Genomic DNA, 24,363 nt, shown 5'->3' with positions numbered 1-24,363 from the left:
AAAGTAAAAGTATTATGGTGATATATATGATTCAGTAATATATTTGAATTAAATATTTATGTTATATTTGTGATATGAAAAAAACATTTTGATAATTGAATGTGAATGTTGATTGGTGATCATACGTGTTAAAGTAAAATCTATAAATTATAAAATTAATTTATGTTTTGAAAAATAAATTAAAAATTTAAGTATATTAGTAAAATAAATTGTATGAATAATAATTCAAAAATTTTAAACTGTTACTAATATAAGGCGTACAATTACGCGTATAACATAAGAGTATAAATTATAAATACAAATATATATTCTATCAACTACAATTATATATCAAATTAATTCAACACAAAACATAGCAGATGAAAATCCGAAGCCTGAATCAAATTTTGTGTGCATAATGTATGCAAGTAAAAAATGTACAAATGAGAAAAAAAATGGCAAAGTGGCCACCAAATCATCACTAGTCATACACGTCACCAGCTACCGTGTCCAATAGTCCAAGCATCAATGCCCCTCTATCTCTCCATTTTATTTCTTCTTCTTTTCCTCAAAAATTAATTTCCGCTCTTTGTACAAAATTTTCCGGAACCAGATCGGAAATTCCCTTTCGTTTTCCCCCAAAAGGTTTCCAATTTCCCCTCCTTCAGGATCGACGCTAGACTATCCATCGCCACCGTTCATCATCGTCTCAGCCGCCTCTCTTAAAACCAGGTAAAATAATGACTTTTTTTTTGTTCTTTATTTTTTTAGATCCGTTTCATTGATCGGGTTATATAAAAAAAGGGTTGATAATTGATTGATTGGTTGATTGATTTTTTTTCTTAAGGGATACGAAAAGATGGGAGCTTTCATATCGAAGTTCTGGTTCATGTTATTTCCCGCAAAGGAATATAAGATTGTGGTGGTTGGGTTAGATAATGCTGGCAAAACGACGACGCTTTACAAGCTTCACCTTGGTGAGGTTGTTACTACCCATCCTACTGTTGGTAGCAACGTTGAAGAGCTTGTTTATAAAAACATCCGTTTCGAGGTATTCTTTCTTTCTTTTTTTTTTTAATTTTTAGGTGTATTTACGGTTTCTCAATTATTTAATTTCCTAGTTTTCATTTTAATTAATTTTATTGAATTTGCTTTTATTTTCGTGGAAATATTTGGTGGATTATAAGTTCAAAACTCAAAGGGCCTGTTAATGTATTAGTGCGTTGTTAAATGGTTTGAAATCTTCTTAGTAGATTCGTTTAGACTTGGAAAATAGGTTTAAAACTTGGAAATCTTTTGTTTAATTTTCATGCCATGATTATGTAGCCAATCAAATGGGTTTTTTGCTGATTGTGAACCATGGTGAATATCTTCATAACTGTGATTTTGTTTTATGAGCGTTATGAAATGAATCCACACATTTGAAGGGAAGTCAGTTAGTACATAGCTTTTGATGCTAGGTATTCAGAAATTCGTTTTTGGACCTCTTTTTTTTTTTTTTTCATAACTGCAAGTGCTCTCATCCGTTTTAAGGTTCGAGCTTAATTTTGTTTGGACCGAAGTAGTATTTAGTAAAGCCCTTTCAATAGTGATGACTCTAAGATTTGAACTTAATCTAAATGCCCGGGGGAAGAAGAACCGCGCCACTTCTTTTGATCACCTATTGGTAATTTGTCTTTTGAACTTCACCAATACAAAAAGCATTAAATTCAAATATAAACTTCATCAATGACAACCCCTCATATCCAAATCCCCCTAAATCTTGTTCAGGCCAGAGTGGTATTCAGGTAAAGCCCTCCCAATAGTGATGACTCCAAGATTCAAATTCAGTCCAAATGCCTAGGGAGATGTCCACTGCCACTGTCTCTGATCACCTGTTGATAATTCATTTTTGGAACTCCAATACAAAAACCATTAAATTCATATTAAACTTCACCAATGACAACCTCCTATCCAAATCCCCCTAAAATCTCAATGCCCACGCAGGCCCTACCACCACCTCGCTCTTCTTTTTCTTGTGTGTATCTCTTTTCGTTCTTCTCCTCCTATCCTGTCTCGGTCTGCTTATACTGCCTGCTCATCTCCTCCTCCTGCTCTAGTCCTTAACCCGAGTCCCCTGCTGCCTTGAAGTATTAAACAAGCAAACCAAATACTATAAATAGAAAGTCAACAAGATAGTTCTTGACAACCTAAACTCGTAGATTTCCGCTGGAACCATGAGTTTTTGAGTTTTGGCCTGGTTTGTGTTATGTGGTCTCTTGCTCTGCATGTCTCCAACATGTTTTGATATTTTGTTTTCTATCCTACTACTTGTTACTCTATCTTATTCCATACTCTATCTCTCTTTACTTTGTTAAAGGACAAAAATTTCTTTTAAAAGGGTATCAGTTTAATGGAAATAGTGAACCTTTATCTCAGTTAATTTCTGCTAAACTGCATTTGCAGCGGCAATCAACCACAATTTATGTGAATTATTTTTTTCACAATGCTATTGAGGCTTTTTAATGGTGGTGGATGGGTGTCTCACCCTTGAAATAGCAAATGCAACGCCATTATGATTTGAAACCCCAGGTTATACAACTCTGATGTATCACAGATTTGTTTTCTAATTTCCTGTAGGGTGTGTCAACTGTCAAGAGCTTTGGTACTACCTACTTAGAAACCTATAAGCTCATCTTACTAGTTCTGATGGAAAGTGCATTATGTGATTTCAGTAAAACATACTACTGCCTTATATGATGTGAATATTTATCCTGTTTATGTCATAGGTTCTTTTAAGAGACCTTTTTTTTTTCCCTCTTGATACAAAGCCTAAACTGCCCATAACCTCTGATCCTTTAAGTGGAGGATATTATGCATTTAAGCACATTCGGACCTACATTCTCCAGGTTGTTGCAGCAGCAACAACGTCAACTGAGTTAAGATTCAATCAGCGAGATTTTTTTTTCTCTATACAGATAATGAAATGACATGAAATTGTTTATCCATGTGTGATTATGTGCCATGAAGTAAAGAGATGGAGACACTTTAAATAAGATGAATAGGACAGGCTGTCTTTGTTTACTATGCTGATTGGGTGATTCTGTTCTCACTCCATTGTTTGCTTTCCATCATTTTCGTTAATATAATCGTCTTTGTTGAGTTACTGTTTCTTTCTCATTTAGTTCGAGTAACTTAACTGCAGAATTCAGTAGTTTAGCTAGCAAGCATCGACTTCAATTATTTGCATCAGGATCTTATTCTTGCTATGATCTTCAGCTTGTCATTATGACGATCCAATTTTGAAGCAGCCCCTTCTATATTTAAGATTTGTCTTAAGAACATACTGGATAGTGAATATAGATTTTAGGTATCTGCTGGGCACCTAAAAGTTTGTATTTGCCTCAGGTATGGGACCTTGGTGGGCAAGACCGACTACGGACATCGTGGGCAACATACTATCGTGGAACTCATGCTGTTATCGTGGTGATAGACAGTGTGGATAGGGCCAGAATCACCATTATGAAAGAGGAGCTCTTCAGGTTGCTCGCACACGAGGACCTACAACATTCTGTTATTCTCGTTTTTGCAAATAAACAAGACCTAAAGGATGCAATGACCCCAGCTGAGATCACCGATGCCCTTTCGCTTCACAGCATAAAAAATCACGATTGGCACATCCAAGCCTGCTCCGCACTTACAGGAGATGGACTGTACGATGGTCTTGGGTGGATCGCCCAGCACGTTACCGGAAAAGCACCAAGCTGAAAAGGATCTGATCAATGAAAGAACGACCCATTCATTCTCCATATATATATATATTATGGATTCTGCTGATTTATCACCGAGAAAAACAGAGTAAACTTTTGTGTACCATCTTCTGTATGAACTTTTTCTAGATTGTTTTTAAACATTTCAATTTGCCTCTCAAGAAATTGTCATTTTTATGCACAATGAAATCTTTTTCATTTAAAAATATGAGAATGATGAAAACGTTGCTATAGATTGCTGTAAAATTGTCGTTTTTCCTGCACAGTGAAATACATATATCTCACAAACATCAACAACGATGTACATAAAGCCTCTCCAAATTTAAGATCAAAAAGAAAAAAAATCATCCAAATAAGCAATATTGTCACAGTATCCAACATTTGCAGCCTTGAGATTCCTGGGGACCTTCAAACCATCTATCCCACGTCAGATTTAGAGGACCATTTGTGCTGTCAACAATGGTAAACATACACAATTTTCAAAAATAGTTGAGTTTTTCTTTAATATTTTAAGCAATTAAAAAGGAACTAATAAAAAAGAAAAAGGATATATGTAATCACATTGGAAGGAGTGGATCAGGTGTACTTTCCACTTTACTCAGCATCCTGCCAATTACCATGCATAAATAAAAACAAATTAGAATCAGCTTTTGCCCTTAATTTTCATCTAAATTAAGAATCCAAATTCATTTTTATAGTATTAAAGCTTACTCTTTGCATGCAGTTGATGCCTTCTCCATCTTTTCCAAGTGCTCCAGCTCTTCCTGTGTGTACACGGATCATCACATCAATTTATGGGAAACCATTTGGCAAGAATCGAGTGAGTTTTGGATACGACGTCATATGTGAAAAACGAAGAGTTGGAGCAACCTAATGACATTTTATGTTTCAATCTTTTAAGCATGTATGGTAAGCTGTGAAAGATCAAACTGGAAGAACCTCAATGTTGACTGCATCAATATTTTTACCCCTGTTAATATGCAAAGACTGCAAATAATTGCAGTTCCTAGAACTGATTCTCCCTATAAAATAAAGAAGACGAGAACTTAGTCGTTCAAGCTAATTTGGTATCTTTAATTATTTCTCATGTTAGACAACTGAAACCGAAAGAGAAGGCTTCTTTTATTGCAGTCGAAATCAACCTGTTCCGGCTACAAACCACTGTCCTATATATGTACGAGACTATAGCCTGATTAACCAATTAAGGTGCCTTTCAACTTATAAAAGAAACAATTAACGTAATCCAATAAATCTCGGGTTTAATGAAATAAACTTTACAAAAATGTCCCAACAATAGAGGCATATGGACATCAGTAGGAAAGATATGCAAACAAGGAACCTCCATGTAAGGGATATAAAAGAGGATAATGGAGAATAACTTTCTATGACATAAACTTTACAAAAATTAACGTAATCCAATAAATCTCGGGTTTAATGAAATAAACTTTACAAAAATGTCCCAACAATTGAGGCATATGGACATCAGTAGGAAAGATATGCAAACAAGGAACCTCCATGTAAGGGATATAAAAGAGGATAATGGAGAATAACTTTCTATGTATTTTACCCCATAAATTTTCATGGATTCGGAACAATCAAACAACTTTTGTCCATTCAAACTTTTGATGATAATAAGTAGCACCCTTTGAATTCCATCTACATTCCTTCCCTAGTTGTCGGCAAAAACATATAATGTGCCCTTCAAGTGACGTTCATGAGGTTGACAATTCAAACCCGGTGTGAAACAAAATGCCAACATCTAGAAAATGGATACTAACCGACTACTAAAATCTCAAATTCAGTTGTTCGGATTTTGTCCGAGTAACTTTCAGAAAAAGCCTTCCCATCATTTTGGTGAGTGATGGTAACTTATTCAACATAAAAAATGAAGCAATGACATTCACATTACAAGTTAATAATAGATAACAGAGTAAGCTTCTTTTTCACTGATGCATAGTTATCCAGGTAGATTATAAGTACAGAATACCGATATAGCAATTGACAGCCACCATGCATTAACCAAAAAAAGGACTTGAAAATAAATTCCAAGACACTGAAAACCTGGCAACCTAACATGAACTGCAAGTTCTTAAAGCTTTTGTATCTCGAAAGGAAATATATGGTCACCAGACAGACAATATAAAACATTAAGGCTTCTTCAGATGGGGTCGAGAACTGTTATGACTTCGAACCGAGTGGTTCGAGCAAAGGGAGAAGCAACTAAATAAGTTGACATTGAAAACCAGTCCACTAGTGTCCCAGTGAATTAAACTAAAAGAAATTAGTTTAAAGTTCATCGTATATAGCAGAAGGCTTTTAACTTCATTGCCAAAATCAAGAGGACCACCTATGTATTAAAAGTGATCTAGAGCAATACTATATTACTATGTAATTCAAGTTTTATCTAAAGACTACACTTAGTACACTGTTTAAGGTCAATTAGTATACTAACAAAAGAATTTTTTTTCATTAACTAGAGACAAGATTCAGCAATTGAGTTCAATCTGTCTTAAAAATAAATAACATAAAGACAACATTCAACAATACAACATCAAGAATTTGTCATATCAAATTCAAAGACACAATCAGATAATCAATCAATACAATAAAAAAACAACTATATCAGACAAAAAAACCAACATTTCAGCAGCTAAAACCAAAACCACGAAACAAGGATGATCCCTTCTTCTTTTTTTTGGTTTTTTTTACTAACCTCTAAGAATCTAGCTTCTTGGTCTAGCCTTTTGAGTTCAGCTTGTATCCTATGTTTCCCTCTGGTATCAATCCGACCCACCATGGATTGTGATCGACGCGACTGCATCTCCTTTACAATCCTAAAAACAACTTACCAAAGAGGGGGAAAAAAAAACCAAACAATCCCAAAAAAATGGAAAAAAAGGTTGAAGCTTTATTTAGCTTATTATGTCGGAAAAAACATGGGAAGAGAGGGGGCAATTAAGGATGTCCCAGAGAAATCCTCATGGACCCCATAAAAAAGGCTTGAAACAAATTTAGTCAACAACCAATTACTTCTTCTCTTTGAAACAAAAAACAAAGTAGCCTTCTTTTAGGCAAAGACAAATTGGATCCGTGGGGGGAATTTTAAGATGAAAGTGGTGAAACAGAGTTGGGTTTTTGCTCCCCTTGTTTTATTTCTGTTGGCCTCTGGAAGAAATAAAAGAGAATCAAAGAAGAAAATAAAGGGACTTTTTTGAGTTTAAAAATGAAAAGGAAAAAGAAATAAAGGTGGTGTCATTTTCTGTCTTTTTAATTTTAAGGGTGTTGGTATTGAGAGGTTTGGTACAATGTGATTATTCAAAATCCAGCATGAATGCATGATGTATCTTAAAATTAAGGTAAATTTATATTTTGATTCAGTTAATTTTAAAAAGTTTCAAAATTATTATTAAATATTTAAAAAAATTTATTCAAGTCATTAGGTTGTTAAGTTTTTCTATTTTAAAAAAAAGTAGGCTAGTAAGCTACAAGTAACAATTCGGTAATTGGTATAGTGAATTGGTACCTATCCTTTATTCGCATGTGTTCAGATTTTTATTCGTAGATTCGTAACATTTAAAGTTGTTTCGTGAAAAAAATTGTAGAAGAAAAATGGAGGAGAGCTTTCAAGGCGATGCGAACAGAGAATGTCACACATTAATGTTTTTTTAGCAATCAATTACTTCAATGAAAACTTCCAAATAGTTTATTGATCATTTTGTAACTTTTTAAAGTTGAGTGACCAAAATATAAACTTACTAATAATTTAGTGACCTTAAGTACAGTTTATCTAAAAATAAATCTGATTAAATATACCCGTACGTAAATTTAGGGTTGGACAAAAATAAATTATTCAGAGTATGTATAGATTTATCCGAAACGATTTACTAATTAAAATTTAATTATATAAATATATTTTTAAATAATAAAATAGATTTTTGGCCAAAAATAATAATATAGTTTGTTTTAATTTTTATCTTTTTGGCTAATTATCAAACTAGCTTTTATTTAAAATTTGGACCGTTTATTTAAAATAGTCACAATGTAATTTAATTTTATACTGTGAATACCTCTAGTTATAATTTATAAGGTAATGACGGCAATAATTTATGCTTAGTCCTTATTATCATTTTAAGTACTGGTTTTATTCATTAATGAATTTTTAAGACTAAATTATGTAAACACTAAAATGGTAGGGATATAAAACTCTTATAGGCAAATAAAAATCTCCATATTTCGTAATCACTGGTAATTTTTCTTTCCTTTTAATACCAAAAATTATTGTTTAAGGCAAATGTGATAATATAAATTCATTAAACATCGAATGTTTCAATTTGAGGGTTCTATTGATTGGATTAGGTCGAATTATCGTCCGATTTAAAAAAAAAATTGTACAAATAGTCTATTTTAGATGAAAGTATTAAGGAGGTCCCTATATTAGGAGTTACTTAAAATAAATAAATTAGTCCTTATACGTTACATCAAATAGAAAATTAGTTTTTTTCAATTAAAAGTTACATCTATTTCTAATGTTAAAAATTAGTTTAGCTGATAGAATAACTAAACAATTACACGTTATGTGTTATGTGTATCTCATGTTGATGTACATGACCAGTTTTTAACAGTAAGGAAAGAATTTTAATAGAATGGCTAATTTGCTCTTTAATTCAACATATAAAAATTAATTTATCTGTTTTTTACAATTTAAAAATAATAAATATAAAATTATATTTCCATATTACTAATTGTATTTTGATATAATTAAATTTGAATAAAAAACAATGTTTTTCAAATTATTTAATTTTAAACTGACACAAAAAATTTAAAAAAATTACTCAAATCCAGTTGGTGTAGAGCTAAACCTACCGAGCCAAAGGATTATCCAATAAGTCTAATTTTATGTTTTTCGAAAAAAAATTGTATATAATCATGAAGTATTTAATTTAATCCACCAATAATAAATTAGTCTACTGCATATTTAATTTTTTATTTTTTTTATTTATTCTTAAAAATATACGAACCATTTTAATTCTTTGACATGAAATCTTTACTCATGTTTTTCATTTTTTAATTATTATTTCTAAAAAGTAAAAGAACAGAAAAGATATCCTTTGAGACCTGTTTTTTCCCATGCGATGTTTCCAACTTTCACTTTTCAAATGCGAAAAAAAAGTATTGGGATTATTTTCTAATCATGAATTTCAAATATTAAATTCTCGATTTTAAGTTTATTCTACTTGGCATGTTAAACATAATTTTGTATTAAGAGTTTTATATATTTAAAATTAAATTTAGATAGCAGATTGAGTATTAATTTGATAGTGTGAATATTGTTGTTAGTGTAAGAAGACATGTGTTTAGGTACGTTAAAGTGTATTATCCTCCTATTTAAGGGTTGGGGAAGGACTACGGGTAGACTTGAAAGGCTCGCCCAAAAAGTGAGAGGGTTTGAACAAAAATATAGACTTAAAAAATGGAGTTGGGAAAAAACATGAGGCTCATTTTCTAAACAAGCTAGGCCTCATGTAAGTTTTATTTGGCCTCGACTTGGCCTGAATTAAAAAAAAATGTTCATTTTTGCTGTTGTTTTCACTATTTGTTGTTGTTGTTTTGTTAATATTTTGATTTCGTTTCGTTATTATATTGTTACTATTTTGTTGTTATTGTTTGAATATTATATAACTTTTGTTTTGTTGTTAATTTTACTACTATTTTAGATTTATTTGCTTGCTAAATTGTACATATTTTAGTGTTATTTAAGTTTTGATATATTATATTTTAAAATTTATTTTTATAACAAAATAATAACATAAAAAATTAATACGGGCATACTCGAGTTTTAATAGTTTTATTCCGGCTAAGCTTGGGTAAAATTTCAAGCCCATTTTTTGGGCCAAGTCGAGTCCGGATCTAGAAAACTAACCTAAAATTCTATTGGTGATTACCTCTAGCTGTGGATAGTTAATAAACATTGTATGACAAAAAATAGATATGATAAAAATTTATAATGAAATTAATGTTAAAAATTTAAATTTAAATAAAAACTTTCTATCAATTAAATATTAAATCAGAGATGAAATGAAAACAAAGAAAATTCCTCACCCTATGAATAGATTTGACTGTTGGGATTTTGAAACAAAACAATAGTGTTCATCTATGATCATGAATAATGAACTATACAAGTCAAATTTGTTAATTGATCAAATGATTGCTTTGTAATAAATTGTCAAATTAGCAATTATGAAAGCCAGTTATGGTTCATTGAACCTTAAATTATTTTGTAATTTCACTTGTGTTTATTTCTATTTTACTAATCATGTTCTTTATTTCATACAATTAATATTATTGAAATTGTTTAACATAATTGAAATATATTAATTATTTTTATAATTGAAATATTATAATAATAAATTCAAATTCAAATTAATAAATAATGAAATTGTGATTATTTTAGCTTCTAATTAAATAGAAATACTTAAATGATGAATTCTAAATTTCTAATGCATCTATTTTATAGCAATAAATTTTTAATTTTATATTATTGAAATTTAAATAGCAATAAAAAGTATAACTCAAAATAAATATTTAGATATTAATGAAAATATAATTTAATATGATACAAAGTGCGATCACCTTTAATAAAATATTTTTATGATGATTTGAAATATAATAAAAATAAAATATCTTTCTAATGTTAATTTACTAATGTAATGAACAATTAATTGATTTAAAAAAATTTTCAATCTCATACTTTTTTTTTTATATAAGTTTAATTCACAATTTAATTTTTTTGGCTTATCGTAGTGCTTAAAGTATTGGTCCCTTATAATTTTTAACTGACGTTAAAAAAATCAGCTAATTAGAGAATGCCACATAATGCCTTTTATATATTTTTTCGTAAAATAATGATAAATATAAACGAGAAACTGAAGGAAGAATGGATAAAGAAACTCACAGAAAACTGAGTCTACGACATCTTGAGGCAATGGACCCGTCTAAACCAATTTAGTAAGAGCCCACCAATAAAAAGAAAAAGCCTACAATAGACCCATCTCTAATTCACCACTTCGATATTTATAACTCTAGATTTATTTTATAAATCTTTTAAATTCTAGAATAATTAATATGATTTCTTACTTTATTTTTTTATATTATATATCGATTTTATGGTTAATATTTAAATTTATAACTTTTCATCTTAATAAATTTTTTTAAGATTTGAACTTATATTTTTTATTTTATTACTGTCTGACATTTGTTGCAACTATTTTATGTTCTTAGAACAACACATAGATTTTAGGATTGAGTAAAACTCAATTCGATAAGAAGAATTAAAAAAAAATCATATTTAGAGTTAATCAAACCGAGTTATTGGAATAATCAACTCGAATAGTAATTCAAGTTTCGAGTTCGAGTTGAGTTAAATTTTACAATTCGAATAACTTAAATAATTTGAATAATAGATTGGTGTAAATACCTTTTTGGTCCCTATCAATTTTAAAAATGAACAAATTAATCTCTCTCAACAATAATTACAAAAATAAAATAATTTTCAATTATTTAAAATATTTATAAAAAATTCAAAATTTACATATTTTAAAAAAATTATAAAAACTTTAAATATATATATAAAGAATATATAAAGTTAAAATTTTAAATTTTAGAAATAATAATTTTAGGACTTAAAAGAGTTAATTAATTATTTAAGTTTATCATACTAAAATATCTTATTTATTGTTATTATTTTATTTTAAAAAAAAATTCAAATATATATATTTTAAAATTTACTTACTTTAATATAAAATTAATTATATTCTAATAAAATTTTAATTTAATATATTTAATTTTTTAATTTGACTCGAATTAAAATAATAAATAAAACTCGCTAAGTCGAAATTTTTCTAAGATTCGAAGCAACGCTCCATTAGATCTTGTAATGACAGGCCCTCTCGACGTTACACGTCCCAAGCTTTGCATGAAATGCACGTATTAAGACACTGTTACACGTAATACGTACACATGTCGATTTCATTTGTGTTCGGTTTCACAAAGCTATATTTTTAACTCCATAAAATTTTCTCTCAAACCAATCAATCATGTTCACTGCACCCAGTTTCTTGAAAATCCTTCCTTTGTTTTCTTTCAAATCAACCACAGTTAAATTACCCATCTTGCCAACAACCACAAAATTATCGCCGCAGTCATCGCGGCGGCTACGCCTATTAGCTGAAAGTTCCTTTGGGGTCCCAATGGAGATTGTTTCGGGTCCAAAGTATAGGCCTCTTTCAGTTTCGCCATCGCCACCGGAGATTCCTAAAACTCCTAAAGTTAACCCTTCCGATGCCCCATTAGAATTCACCACCGGTGACCCTCCGCCACTTGGTCGTCCCGGGCCCGACCCTGGTCCTGATTTTCCAAATCCTCCATTGGGACCTCCTCCAGTTGGTCCAGAAGTAGTTCCTCTCCCACCGCCTGAAGTGGATCCGCCGCCTTCAACACCTCCGGGTAATGTGCCGCCACCGTCTATACCGCCGGAAATTCCAACACCGAGCATCCCTCCTGATATTCCACCACCTAAAAGTCCTGATATTCCATCACCGAAAGGTCCATCCTTCGTTTTCTAGCAAGATGTAGAACTTTTCATCAGAAATAAATGGAATTCACTGTCCATATTATCACAGAGGAAAATGGATATTCATCTTAAAAACGCTTCTTGAATTATATAAATCCAAGTAATATATTTTATAACGTAGCATCTAAAACTTGAATTATAATGATTTTTTTTATATAATTGCACTAATTTAGATTTCATTTATCTTTGGGAAAATAATAATTAATATGGACTTTAGTTAAGAATAAAATTCCTCTGTCCCTATGCCCGTTTATGTGCCCCATCACTAATTTTTTTGACATATTCAATTAATGAATATTGAGTAAATTAATAGAACTTTACTGTTTCTCTTGTTTCCTTTTCAATTTACTCCTCCTTCTTCACTTCATTTTCTGTTTACAAAATTTATGTTTAAAATGTATAAACACTATTAATTCTATTAAAAATCTATCTAACAAAGAAAGAACTTTATCTCTAAAGTTCAAAATATTTTTCTGCCCGTTTACTCCTACTCCACTTACGGTATGTTCTGTCATCGATATGTCAAATATAAATTGTAGATCCCGGCTTGCTGCTGACGAGTTTTATCCGTTCCGTTTCGGGCTAGCCTCTCGCCCTTGCAGCGAAAATAAGCGTAACATCAGGTCCTGAGGTGTGGTTAATCGGTACATCCAGGCCCTAGGTTTTGGTTTGAACTGGACACAAGAAATGCAAAGTTACAACCGTAGCAATCGTCCTCAATAATTAGAATGATTATTAACATTGTCATCACTATAATCATCATTATCGGTGTCATCCTCATCAATAATAAGAAGTTCTATACTGATCACCACCCTTCTTGAATGCAGCAAGAGAGAAGAAACGAGAGAGCTTGTTAGGGAGCCATTTGTAAAGTAATGGCTGAGAGATCAGCTCCTCGACTTGTCATACATCTTTCGAATGGATATTGCTAATCAATCCATGAACATGAACATGAAGTACTAGTGTTTATACTTTTCAATTTTGTTTTAGATGGGACCACGGTGCTCTTTCCATTTTAGCGGATTTTTCGAGACAATTTTTCAAAACCACGGTGTGTGCTTTGTTTTTTTCTTTAATCCCTCAACGCTTACGATGTCATGTCATCATTACTTGCATGGTGGTTTTCTCTTTCGGCAGATATTATACAAGTGTTGAAGTCTCACTTTGAGCGAGCTTTAACTTTGAAATAAGTTCATTAATACATTTGGCAGTTAATTTAGAACAGTTTCACATAAAGCTCTATATCTATTGCAAGTCTTCAACTTTGGATTTTTTTTTTCATTTTCTTGTTCACTCTTATCAAGATTCTTAAAGCCATGGAATTTTTTCTTCACATTAATAGCATCAAGAAGTTCCAATGCATGCTAAAAGTATAATTTCATTTTTATCATTTTTTTAAGAGGGTAAAGTATAAATTTATATTTATTAATTTAAAATTTTAAAAATTTCAATAAAAAAAATTCATTTAGGTGTATAATTTAAAGATTTCACACAATAGAGGTATATCAACATTTTAAAACATGAAAACGTTTATAAAAGAATTGTATGCATCTTCAAAACTCAATCGTGTTGTCCTCAAACCAGCTAAAAATGTATTTCTTTCCTATGTCATTCATCATTTCATTTTTCTTCCAATGTAAAAATACCTACAAACATGAAATATTAATAAATATTAAAATTTTATATTTAAAGTTATAATACCTTTTAGCTATTTATTTTCTTAAACTCCATAATTTTTAGGTATAATTTCCTACGCCTTTGCAAACTCTTTTTCAGTTTCATATTTGTAGATAAGTTCGTTAAAATTAATATCAAAAAAAATCTGAACTCTTATATGAATAGTTAAGGTGGTAGTACATACATAATCAATGATATAATCTGGGCATCACCTTTTTTCTCACACATCGATCGTTCTGATAAATATATTAAATAATCACTCAAATGAATCAATTATTTCACCATACAGTAAAACAATACCAACTATAATTGTCATCCCAACAGAGATAGTAAAAAATCTGTGTTCTTTATTTGTTTGATATTTTGTATCAAAGGGTACAACATCACCAAAAAGATTGTAGTCTACTATCATTTTTGCATCAACCTAAAATATATTAGTAATTAAATCATTACCATCTAACTATATAGAAAAAAGAACAAAGGGTAGTCTTCAACTTTTATTTTCTCAAAATAATCTAACAAGCTACATGCTTCTCCAAGCATCAAAGATTGTTTCCGTTTAGTTCGCGAATTATTTTTTTGGTCTGTTTTTGTAAACCCCAAACTATCTCGACCACTTGATTCTCGAGAAATCATATCAAATGCAAGTTTAAGTTGCAATGGTAGCATATGAGCACACGATTTAGGAGCAAGAGAGTGATTGTGCTTCTCTTCAAAATCAGTAACTCGATAATTTTCATTCGATTAGCACTTGATAACAATATGAGCCAAGCAATTGGTTCTAGCTTCTTAGTGATGAGCTTTCACCATTGTTTTTTCTTCTCTCACGAATACCTTCTTTAAAACATGTGAATTTCCTTGATGTTACAACCCCGTGTTTTCTGCTCTTATTCACATACTAAAACCAAGTTCTCCGGCATAATCATTGTAGTACACATATGCCTCCATCCCAAGTTTCATTGGTTTGGAAAGTGTAAGAGGTGCATAATCAATTGAAATTGTTTGCATATCCATAAATCTACCACGAAAAAATAAAAATAAAAATAGAAAAAAAAAGTGAAAATAATTAAAATAGTTAACTGCTTGAATCTAAGAATTATTTCTATGTAATAGCTATAGATTAAACATTGAAAACACCAAGATCAAATATTTAAACAAATGAAAGATGAATAAAAAAGAATAATATACCTGATATTTTTAGAATTTTGTACAGTTGCTTTTGATTGCTGTAAATTTGTTTGATAAATTAAAACATAAACTTTGAGCTTTGATACAAAATAAAGAAATGAAGATATATTTTATCTGAGATTAATGTAAAAAGACCAGCGGTAGTAAGACTAAATACTGTAGTTTGAGAAAAAAAAGATTAAACAGACTATAGTAAAGAAAAAGCTCATTTAAAAAAAAACCCTTAATTTTGAACATTAAAAAGTAATAATCCAGGTCCATTAATATTATTTAATATTGGATACAAATAGAGGGAAGCCCAGCCCAATAGAAGTAATTTTAAATAGACTGATATTTATAATATTAAATGTTAATAAAAAAATTTAAATTAATTAAGAGAAATTTAATTTATTAAATTTATATTTAAAATAAAATTTATCTTAAATTTATTTTCTTTATAACAGAAATGTAGCAAGAAAAACAATCGTCAGAGTTTTTGTTATGTAACAGCATCCTAATTCAAAATTTATTAATTTGTAGTTGTTAATTTTTTTTAAAATATGTCTTTAACAAAAAATTAAATTTAAATAACGAAAAATGGTTACGATAAAATTAGATTGTGTAGCACAATTCAAATAAATATGTTATTTTTGTCCATAATCGATGACTTAAGCTATTTTAAATGTATCACCATTTCACGTTCTGACGTAAAATTTTCATTTCTCAATCGTCTCAACTAAGAGAAAAGACAACAAAGATGAAACATTTAATCCTCTTCCTTATTTTGTTCTCTTTCTCTAGATCTACCACTTCTTCATCAATATCTTTAGCTCCATCTTCGCTCCATGCTCAATTTTTTAGCTTTCCTAAACCCGAAGAGGACTAACCATTTTCTATGTTGCCTGTCGATGTGGATCCTAGGCTTCAACAACTCTGTGAAGGAACTGAGTACCCGATCAAATGCTTAACGACAACTATTTCATTCCTAGATGATAAGGCTGTTGTAGATCCTGTATCTATTGTTAAAGAGGAGGTTGATGTATTCTACGGTAAGGTTAAGGAAGCCTTGCAGAAGGCTTCAAAACGATTATCAAATCGTTCTACCTCAAGATTTGTTACTAATCGCCTTAAAAGTTGCATTGATGACTACAAAACTATTCTAAAAAACAAACAGAAAATCATTGATGCCATCGCTATGGGTGATACCAACAAGTTGATCAAGGACCTAATCTCTAATGTGGACAATATATATGCATGCGAGGATGAGTTTAAAGAAGCTAATATGAAATCCCCAATAAAAGAAATGGATTCTTTGCTTGGCAGGATGATTATAAACAGTTTAAGCATTGGTGTTGACACAAGTGTTTGATTGATCGAATATTACATTAGGGCATAGTTTATCATTATTTTTTTTATTTTTTATGGCCGAGATCTTTCAAAAATCTCTTTTTAAAGGGCACATCCAAAAACATGTAATGCCAACTTTATTCTTTGATGTTTCAACTTTTTTAGATAAAAATAAAGAAATTATTATATCTAAATTGTATTTTTATATACAAGCAAATGATTACATTACAACGAGGGAAGGGAAAAAGGGTTTACAATCACAAATATCGAATCTTAGGTTTATTAAGGCTTAATCGAGTCCCAACTCGGTTTAAAGATATCAAAAACCTATTATTTTTACAAGAGAACAAATATCACTTTTAGGAGATTTTTATCTTTTATGTATATATATATATATATAACCTAAAATAATACATACATATAATAAGATTTGAATCCAAAACATCGTGATATTTACCCATTCAACTTTACCATTTCAATTAAAGTTATAATTAATTTTTAATTATTTTTTATAAATTAATTACGTACATAATTATTTTTCAACTAAGCATGTGCCATAATCTAATATTTATTATAATATTTCAATTTTAACACTAAATTCATTTAATTATAATTTACGCATTACAATTGTTATAATGATACAAATATTATATTTTAATATAATTTCTCAAAGTGTAGCACGGAGATGTTTTAGTTTTGATTATCTATTTTGTTATGTTTATTTTTCATAGACATAATTATTACATGGAAATTTTCACGAATATGTAAAAATTTAAATAAAAATTATTATTTAATTTTGTTATTATATGTGTGAAAAGTTAAATAATCAAATAAAAATATTCAGAAGTTTTTAAAATATTACTGAATTTAATTCAACATATTTAATAGAATTCATTTCAAAATTTATGAATTGAATTTTAATTCTTACTATATCTTACATAAAATATTATTAAAAAGAATAAAAATATAATTATCATAAATAACAATTTAAAAAAAATTAAATTTACAATTAAATTTAAGAATTCTAAATCCGTATCTTTTTTGGTTTATGTCCCACTATGTATAGTGTATACATTTATTCTGGTCTAGATTTGAATATTTTGGTTACTAATTCAATTATACTTTATATAATTAATCCTAATTATAATTATTTTGATATATTTTTTATAATTGCAATTCTGACTGTATACTTTTTTAAAAAACTTACATAAATATATTATGCTTAAAATACAATTGCATTAAGTAAATATATACGACTTGAATGTTAAATTTTAAAATATTGGATATTGTTTTTTTTTTCAAATGTTACTAAAAAAGAGTAACATTTTATGTATAAATTTTATTTTTAATTTTAATAATGAAAAGTATGGTTGAAATTTTTCTACAATTGAAATTTTCATATATTTTAAATTATATAACTGAGATATTCACACATAATTTTTTAAAATTTTTAAAAAATTAATGAAATATAATAAAAATTAAAATGATTGTCACAAATTTAATTCACACATCGATTTAATATATAATCAATCTTAAATTATTATTGTAAGTAAATTTAATCTTCATAATTGAAAAATCATAATATAAAGAATAAGTAGATAAATATTTTATATAATAAACAATTATTTTTTAATTATTTAAATTAATAAATTTTTAAATTGAATTGAATTATTATTTATTTAAATAATTTATTGAAAAGTTATTAACGCCCTGCTTTAGCGGGCAAAACCATAACAAAAACCCTCTACTTAGTTGACAAAGATTTCCAAATATTTCTTTAAAGGTTAGTGAATTTTGTTTGCATTATGTTACATTTTAGAAATTTATATTTGAAATGTTATGTTTTAGTTATTTATATTATCGTTTTATAACATTTTAGTCACTAAGTCATGACGTGGCGCATTAAATCATCACTTCAAACGAAAATTTTAGGTTAAATTATACAATTGGTTCCTATATTTTTTTCATTTTGAGCAATTTTTTATGTTCTTTTAACTTTTATTTTTTCTTTATTTTCCATTCTCTTTTGCTTCTTCCTTTATTTTTCTCTCTTCTTCATTTCTTTTAACGGAGTTTTTCTATATTTTTCAGTTGTTAAAACTAGCCCACAAGCTCGTATCACTCGAAAAAAAATAAATTATTCAAAAAATAAAAGTATAGGGACTAGTTTAATTAATAAATGAAAAACATAGAAAAATTACATTAAAAGAAATGGTGAAGGGAGGAAAACAGAGGGAGAAACAGAAGAGAATTGAAAAAAAAAGTTAAAAGAATATAAAAGAAAAAAATAAATTGCTCAAAACCAAAAAATATAAGGATTCTTTGTATAAATTAACCTAAAATTTTTGTTTGAAATGATGATTTAACATGCCACGTCAGTTTACTGTTACACCATTAACGACAATTAATGGTTCAATGACTAAAATGTTACAATGCGACAATATAAATGATTAAAACGTAACATTTCAAATGTAAATAACTAAAATGTAATATGAGGTAAACAAAATTAGTGACTATTTTAGTAGTTTAACATTCTTTTAACAATGTATTTAAATGTAAGCCATTATAATAAAACAAAAAATTGTTATACTAAAATTAGATTGTATCGCATAACTCAAACTAAGATGTTAATTTTGCCTACAATCGAGGCCTCAAACTAGTTTAAATTGATCATTAATCACTATTGCTTAACTCATCTTTCCATTTCTCAATCTTTAGCCTCTAAAAGAAGAGATAATTAAGATGAAGCATTTGATCCCCATTCAAGTTTTCTTCTTATTCTTTATGTTTACTACTTCATCAATAGCTTTAGCTCCATCTTCGTATGATGTTCGACAAGGGGATCAAACATTACCTGTTGTTATCAATCCTAAGCTTCAACGAATTTGTGATCAGACTGACAACCCAGTTGAATGCTTAATAACAACTGTTCCATTCTTACGTGAAAAGGCTACTATAAATCCTGTGTCTATTCTTGAAATTGAGGTAGAAGCCATTGATATTAAGACTAAAGAAGCCTTGGACAAGGCCTCAAAGCTCTTATTATCTTCCTCAAACTCAAAACCTATCGCTAATTGTTTTAACATTTGTATCAATAACTACAAGTCTATTCTCGAAAGTAAACATAGAATCCTTGATGCTATCTCGCTTGGCGACGACAAACAACTGAGGGTGGAGCTAAGCTCTAATGTGGACAAAATATATCATTGTGAGGATGCATTTGAAGAAGCCAACGTTAAGTCACCAATAACAGAAGTGAATTCATTGCTCGGCAAGATGATTACAAACAAGTTTAACCATTACTATTGACATGGTACACTTTTAAAGTTTGAAAATCAAATGTATAAAAAGTGTTGTATTTTTGTAATAATTTAATTTGTAACTGCCAACTTCTATCTATTTAATAATCAATTTATATGAATAAGACATTACATAATTCTCCATGAATCTATGAATCTGTAAGGGTTAAATTACTTTTTAAGACTTGGTAATTTTTTTTATATTGGAGTCTAAATCTTTTTTGGTCTAATATTTATGCCTTGAATTTATCCCACACCAAAGTCTAAACTTTTTTTGGATCTAAGTTAGGCCTTAAACTCGACAAATGTTCACACATTAGGACTTCAACATTTTCTTATCCAAGTTAGCCTTTTGAAAGCCCAAATTCAAACATTAATATTAGAACAATTGTCAAGTTCAGACCTCAACGTGGAACAATTGTCAAGTTCAAAGCTTAACATGAACCGAAAAAAAGTTCGGGTCCTAATGTAGGAGCAATTGTCAAGTTTAGGACCTAACTTGGATAAAAAAATTTCGGACCCCAATATGGAAAAAGTTACCAAGTTCAGACCCCAAATATTGATTTAACTCAATCCGCAATTTTAAAAGTTTGATTAGGCCTTTACTGAAAAAAAAACAAATATATATTTTGGTACCTGAACTTAGCTTCGAGGTTCTAATTGGTATTTAAGGGTTTTTTGGTCTAATTAAGTACCAAAATGTATATTTACCTAAAAAAACAGTGTAAAGTATATCCATGGTCACTCTAAAATATGATTTGTCCTATTTTTGTCACTCTAATTTTTTTTTAATTTAGTCACTCTAAATAAAATAATTGTGTGAATTAGTCGTTGTCGTTAAAATTCTCGTTTTCTTTTAAGGGATTGTTGATGTGACACATTAGCACATTGAGTGATTAACATGTGACATTGTTTCACTTTTAACTAAAGTTTAGGGACCTCCATATAATTAGTCCAAGTCTTTTCCCCCTTAAAGTTTATAAAGAGGTTCATAAACTTTAGTCAAAAGTTAACAAAAAATGGCACATGTCAATCACCCAAAGAACTAATGTGCCATGTCAGCAATCCATTAAAAGAAAACAAACTTCTAACGATGGCAACTAGCTTGCACAATTATTTTATTTAAAATGACTAAACTAAAAAAAAAATTTAGAATAACCAAAATAAGACAAATTAATATGGATATGGTTTACTTAGAAAAATGCTCTCACCTTATGGAGATACCCACATAAAATTATATTTAAAATGTTTATGATTGATATCAATATTATATTTAAAATTTTAATATAATTTCCCAAAATATTTTAGTTTTCATATAAAATACCATGTATCAATGGCAACAATCAAATAAAATATTATTAACATTTTATGATATGAATGATTAATAAATTAAAGTTATACAGCTATATACCATATAAAAGTAGTGTTCAAACCATTCCTCATTTTGACACTTACCCCAGAAATAATGATAATTCCAATTTTAAGTCTATATCCATAAGGCATAAGGACATTCTAACACAGGTGTCCTACTTTTTACATTATAAATAATGGTTCAATTGTAATTACGATACCTGTACTTTTTTAATTTATAAATAATAATCAAATTTTAATTACGCTTAAATTTATATAGTAATTATATTTTATTACTTCATTTATAATTTTATTTTTTAATCATATCATGAAGTAATTGATTCGCACATTAAATAATGTGTTATGTTTTAATTCTATCACATCATATATTTAATCTCACATTGCCTCATATTTTACTAATTATCTTAATTTAATTCCAAAATTATTTTTCATAAAATATTAAAGACATAAGATAATGTTTTAATTGATATATTTTAAAGGTTTTTTAATTGAAAAGTGTTCAACGTAATTAAAATTTTATATTTTAATTAATTATTTAAATCCCCAAGAAAGTAGGGGCATTTAATCTAGTTATATATAAAAGTACTGTCCAAACCATTCCACACTTTTTTTATTTTTAAAAACGTAAAACAACAGTATAGTTTTAGTTATGCTCAAAATCTATATACCTATATATAAGAGGATTTTCCTCAATCTTCATGCTGACATGCACACACTTACCTTTCTTTTTTTCGTTTTATAAAAATTAGTTTAAATAGTTAATATAGTTAACTTTTCAATTAAAATATTATATGGTTATATATAATTTGAAAGCATATTTTTAAATCCAAAAAAGTAGATTAAATTTTTAAAAATAAAAATAGGAATACTAAATTCTAAATGCACCAATTGTAGAGACTTAATATCATGATTGTTTGAATCAAAGTGGTCAGTCGGGCCGAGAATTGATCGGGCTATCGATCTAGAGAAAGATAAATCAAGATCCACAAATCGATATAAACTGATTAAACCAGGCTAAAAAAAAACTGATTAAATTGGTTTTTTTAAATATTTTTTTATATTTTTTATTAATTTATTGAATCTGACCATACAAACTCGTAGCCTGATTAATTCAACCATCTGTCAAATTCTGAAAACTTTACTTAAAATATATTTTAATCTTTAAAATTTTATTTTACAATTTAACATAAACAAATAGTCAACCCAGTCTAAGTTAAATTTATATTCTTCATACTAAAAAAAAATTGTCAACGAAATAGTTTTCTATGTTATGTAACAATATCCTAAATTAACAAATTGTGAGAAAAAAAATCTGGTAATTTGTAGTTGAAATTTGTTTTCTAATATTTCTTTAACAATGTATTTAAATGTAAGCCATTATAATAATATCCAAAAATCGTTATACTAAAATTAGATTATGTGGCACAACTCAAACTAATATTTTCGTTCTATCTAAGATTAACGCCTCCAACTAGTTTAAATTGATCAATAATAGTTACCACTTAAGTCATCTTTTTATTTCCCAATCTTTGGCCTCTAAACGAAGAGGTAATTAAGATGAAGCACTTAATCTCCATCCTCGTTTTCTTTTTATTCTTTACTACTTCATCAATAGCTTCAGCTTCATCTTCATATAATGTTCGACAAGGGAATCAAAAATTACTTGTTGCTATTGATCCTAAGCTTCAACGAATTTGTGATAAGACTGACAACCCAGTTGAATGCTTAATAACAACTATTCCATTCTTACGTAAAAAGTTTGTTATAAATCCTATGTCTATTCTTGATATTGAGGTTGAAGCAATTGATATTAAGACTAAGGAAGCCTTGGACAAGGCCTCAAAGCTCTTATTATCTTCCTCAAACTTAAAACCTATCACTAATTGTTTTAACATTTGTATCAATAATTACAAGTCTATTCTCGAAAGTAAACATAGAATCCTTGATGCTATCTCGGTTGGCAACGACAAACAATTGAAGGTGGAGCTAAGCTCTAATGTGGACAAAATATATCATTGTGAGGATGCATTTGAAGAAGCCAATGTTAAGTCACCAATAACAGAAGTGAATTCATTGCTCGGCAAGATGATTACAAACAGTTTAACCATTACTATTGACATGGTTCACTTTCACAACAAAAATTAAATGTAAAGTATTATATTTCTGTAATAATTTGATATGTAACCACCAATTCTTATTTATTTAATGGTTAATTTACATCAACAAGGTATTATATAATTATTCATGAATCTGAAATTTTAAGAGTCTAGTAAGGCTTATACTAAAAATAAAAAAAATCATATACATTTTAATACTTAAACTTTACTTTAAAGTTTTAATTAGTACTTAAATTTTTTTTTAGTTCAATTAGGTACTAAAATGTATATCCCCCCAAAAAAATACTCTCATCTTGTGGAGATATCGAAAGTTAAGGGGAACTAACTCTGACAGGAAGTGGCGACGGCGGCTAGGCCACTGAGCCACCAGAAAGGTAGTCTGCTTTCTTTTGTAATAAGTTGATTTTGGTGCAATAAACTCTTTAATATACTAAAAAAATATAATAATTGTGATTTAATTTATTATCACTTGATCCGATAATATCTATTTGGATATTAAAAAAAAACAGAAGAAAAATAATAATGTTTGAAAATTAGATGTATTCACCTTTTTAAGAAAATAATCCAAATATTGTGTTATTTTTTTCATGATATACTATTTTAATTTTTTCCGATGTTATATATTAATTTCATCTTTTATTTTACTTAGTTACATTTATTATAATAATCATAATAATTTAAGTTTAGTATTCAATTTATTTCTTCTATTTTTTAAAATTTAGAATTCAATCATTATAATTTTTTATAATTGATAAAATATTATATTTCAAAATTTAATATAATTTATCAAAGGGCATATTTTAGTTTTCATATAAAAAGTTAAAATTTTATGATATGAATTATAATTAAACTAAAGTTTAATAATTTTACTTAGGAGTTGAAAATACTCGAAATACTTGTTAAGCTTAAAAGTGCAAAATTACCATAACAGGTGATTATTGAAATTTACTATTATATTTTTTATATTTTGAAACTATGAGTAACTTCTAAATTTTAAATTTTATTAAATTTTATGACAACTTTAAATG

At 28.6% G+C, this 24,363-nt stretch overlaps 6 protein-coding genes across 7 annotated transcripts; 5 read left to right on the top strand and 1 right to left on the bottom strand.

Annotated features, from left to right (window-relative positions):
• Window positions 1–359: 359 nt before the first annotated feature.
• LOC107928576 (ADP-ribosylation factor-like protein 5) lies at window positions 360–3,961 on the top strand. Its single transcript, XM_041077252.1, has 3 exons — window positions 360–711; window positions 827–1,030; window positions 3,367–3,961. The coding sequence occupies exons 2-3, from the start codon at window positions 839–841 to the stop codon at window positions 3,724–3,726; spliced, it is 552 nt and encodes a 183-aa protein (XP_040933186.1). The 5' UTR covers window positions 360–711; window positions 827–838; the 3' UTR covers window positions 3,727–3,961.
• LOC107928577 (guanine nucleotide-binding protein subunit gamma 2) lies at window positions 3,943–6,946 on the bottom strand. The gene is made up of 4 exons (XM_016859830.2): window positions 6,442–6,946; window positions 4,440–4,492; window positions 4,290–4,334; window positions 3,943–4,178 (listed from the first exon to the last, which is right to left on the bottom strand). The coding sequence occupies exons 1-4, from the start codon at window positions 6,547–6,549 to the stop codon at window positions 4,094–4,096; spliced, it is 291 nt and encodes a 96-aa protein (XP_016715319.1). The 5' UTR covers window positions 6,550–6,946; the 3' UTR covers window positions 3,943–4,093.
• Window positions 6,947–11,799: 4,853 nt separating this feature from the next.
• On the top strand, window positions 11,800–13,547 carry LOC107928459 (vegetative cell wall protein gp1). 2 transcript variants are annotated; one of them, XM_016859702.2, is made up of 2 exons: window positions 11,800–12,329; window positions 13,185–13,547. In XM_016859702.2, exons 1-2 carry the CDS (start codon window positions 11,822–11,824, stop codon window positions 13,226–13,228), a joined length of 552 nt encoding a protein of 183 aa, XP_016715191.2. In that variant the 5' UTR covers window positions 11,800–11,821; the 3' UTR covers window positions 13,229–13,547. The 2 variants fall into 2 exon arrangements, with proteins under 2 accessions (XP_016715191.2, XP_016715190.2); XM_016859701.2 differs by lacking the exon at window positions 13,185–13,547 and adding an exon at window positions 12,897–13,178.
• Window positions 13,548–16,096: 2,549 nt separating this feature from the next.
• Window positions 16,097–16,570, top strand: LOC107928476 (uncharacterized). Its single transcript, XM_016859715.1, has one exon. The coding sequence runs from the start codon at window positions 16,097–16,099 to the stop codon at window positions 16,568–16,570; it is 474 nt and encodes a 157-aa protein (XP_016715204.1).
• A 2,720-nt stretch (window positions 16,571–19,290) lies between these two features.
• LOC107928477 (uncharacterized) lies at window positions 19,291–19,857 on the top strand. Its single transcript, XM_016859716.1, has one exon. The coding sequence runs from the start codon at window positions 19,291–19,293 to the stop codon at window positions 19,855–19,857; it is 567 nt and encodes a 188-aa protein (XP_016715205.1).
• A 2,918-nt stretch (window positions 19,858–22,775) lies between these two features.
• Window positions 22,776–23,363, top strand: LOC107928478 (uncharacterized). Its single transcript, XM_016859717.1, has one exon. It carries the CDS (start codon window positions 22,776–22,778, stop codon window positions 23,361–23,363), a length of 588 nt encoding a protein of 195 aa, XP_016715206.1.
• Window positions 23,364–24,363: the final 1,000 nt, after the last annotated feature.

Source organism: Gossypium hirsutum, chromosome A09, assembly GCF_007990345.1.
Source record: "Gossypium hirsutum isolate 1008001.06 chromosome A09, Gossypium_hirsutum_v2.1, whole genome shotgun sequence".
Lineage (NCBI taxonomy): Eukaryota > Viridiplantae > Streptophyta > Magnoliopsida > Malvales > Malvaceae > Gossypium > Gossypium hirsutum.
This window is presented reverse-complemented; position numbering and strand designations above follow the sequence as displayed.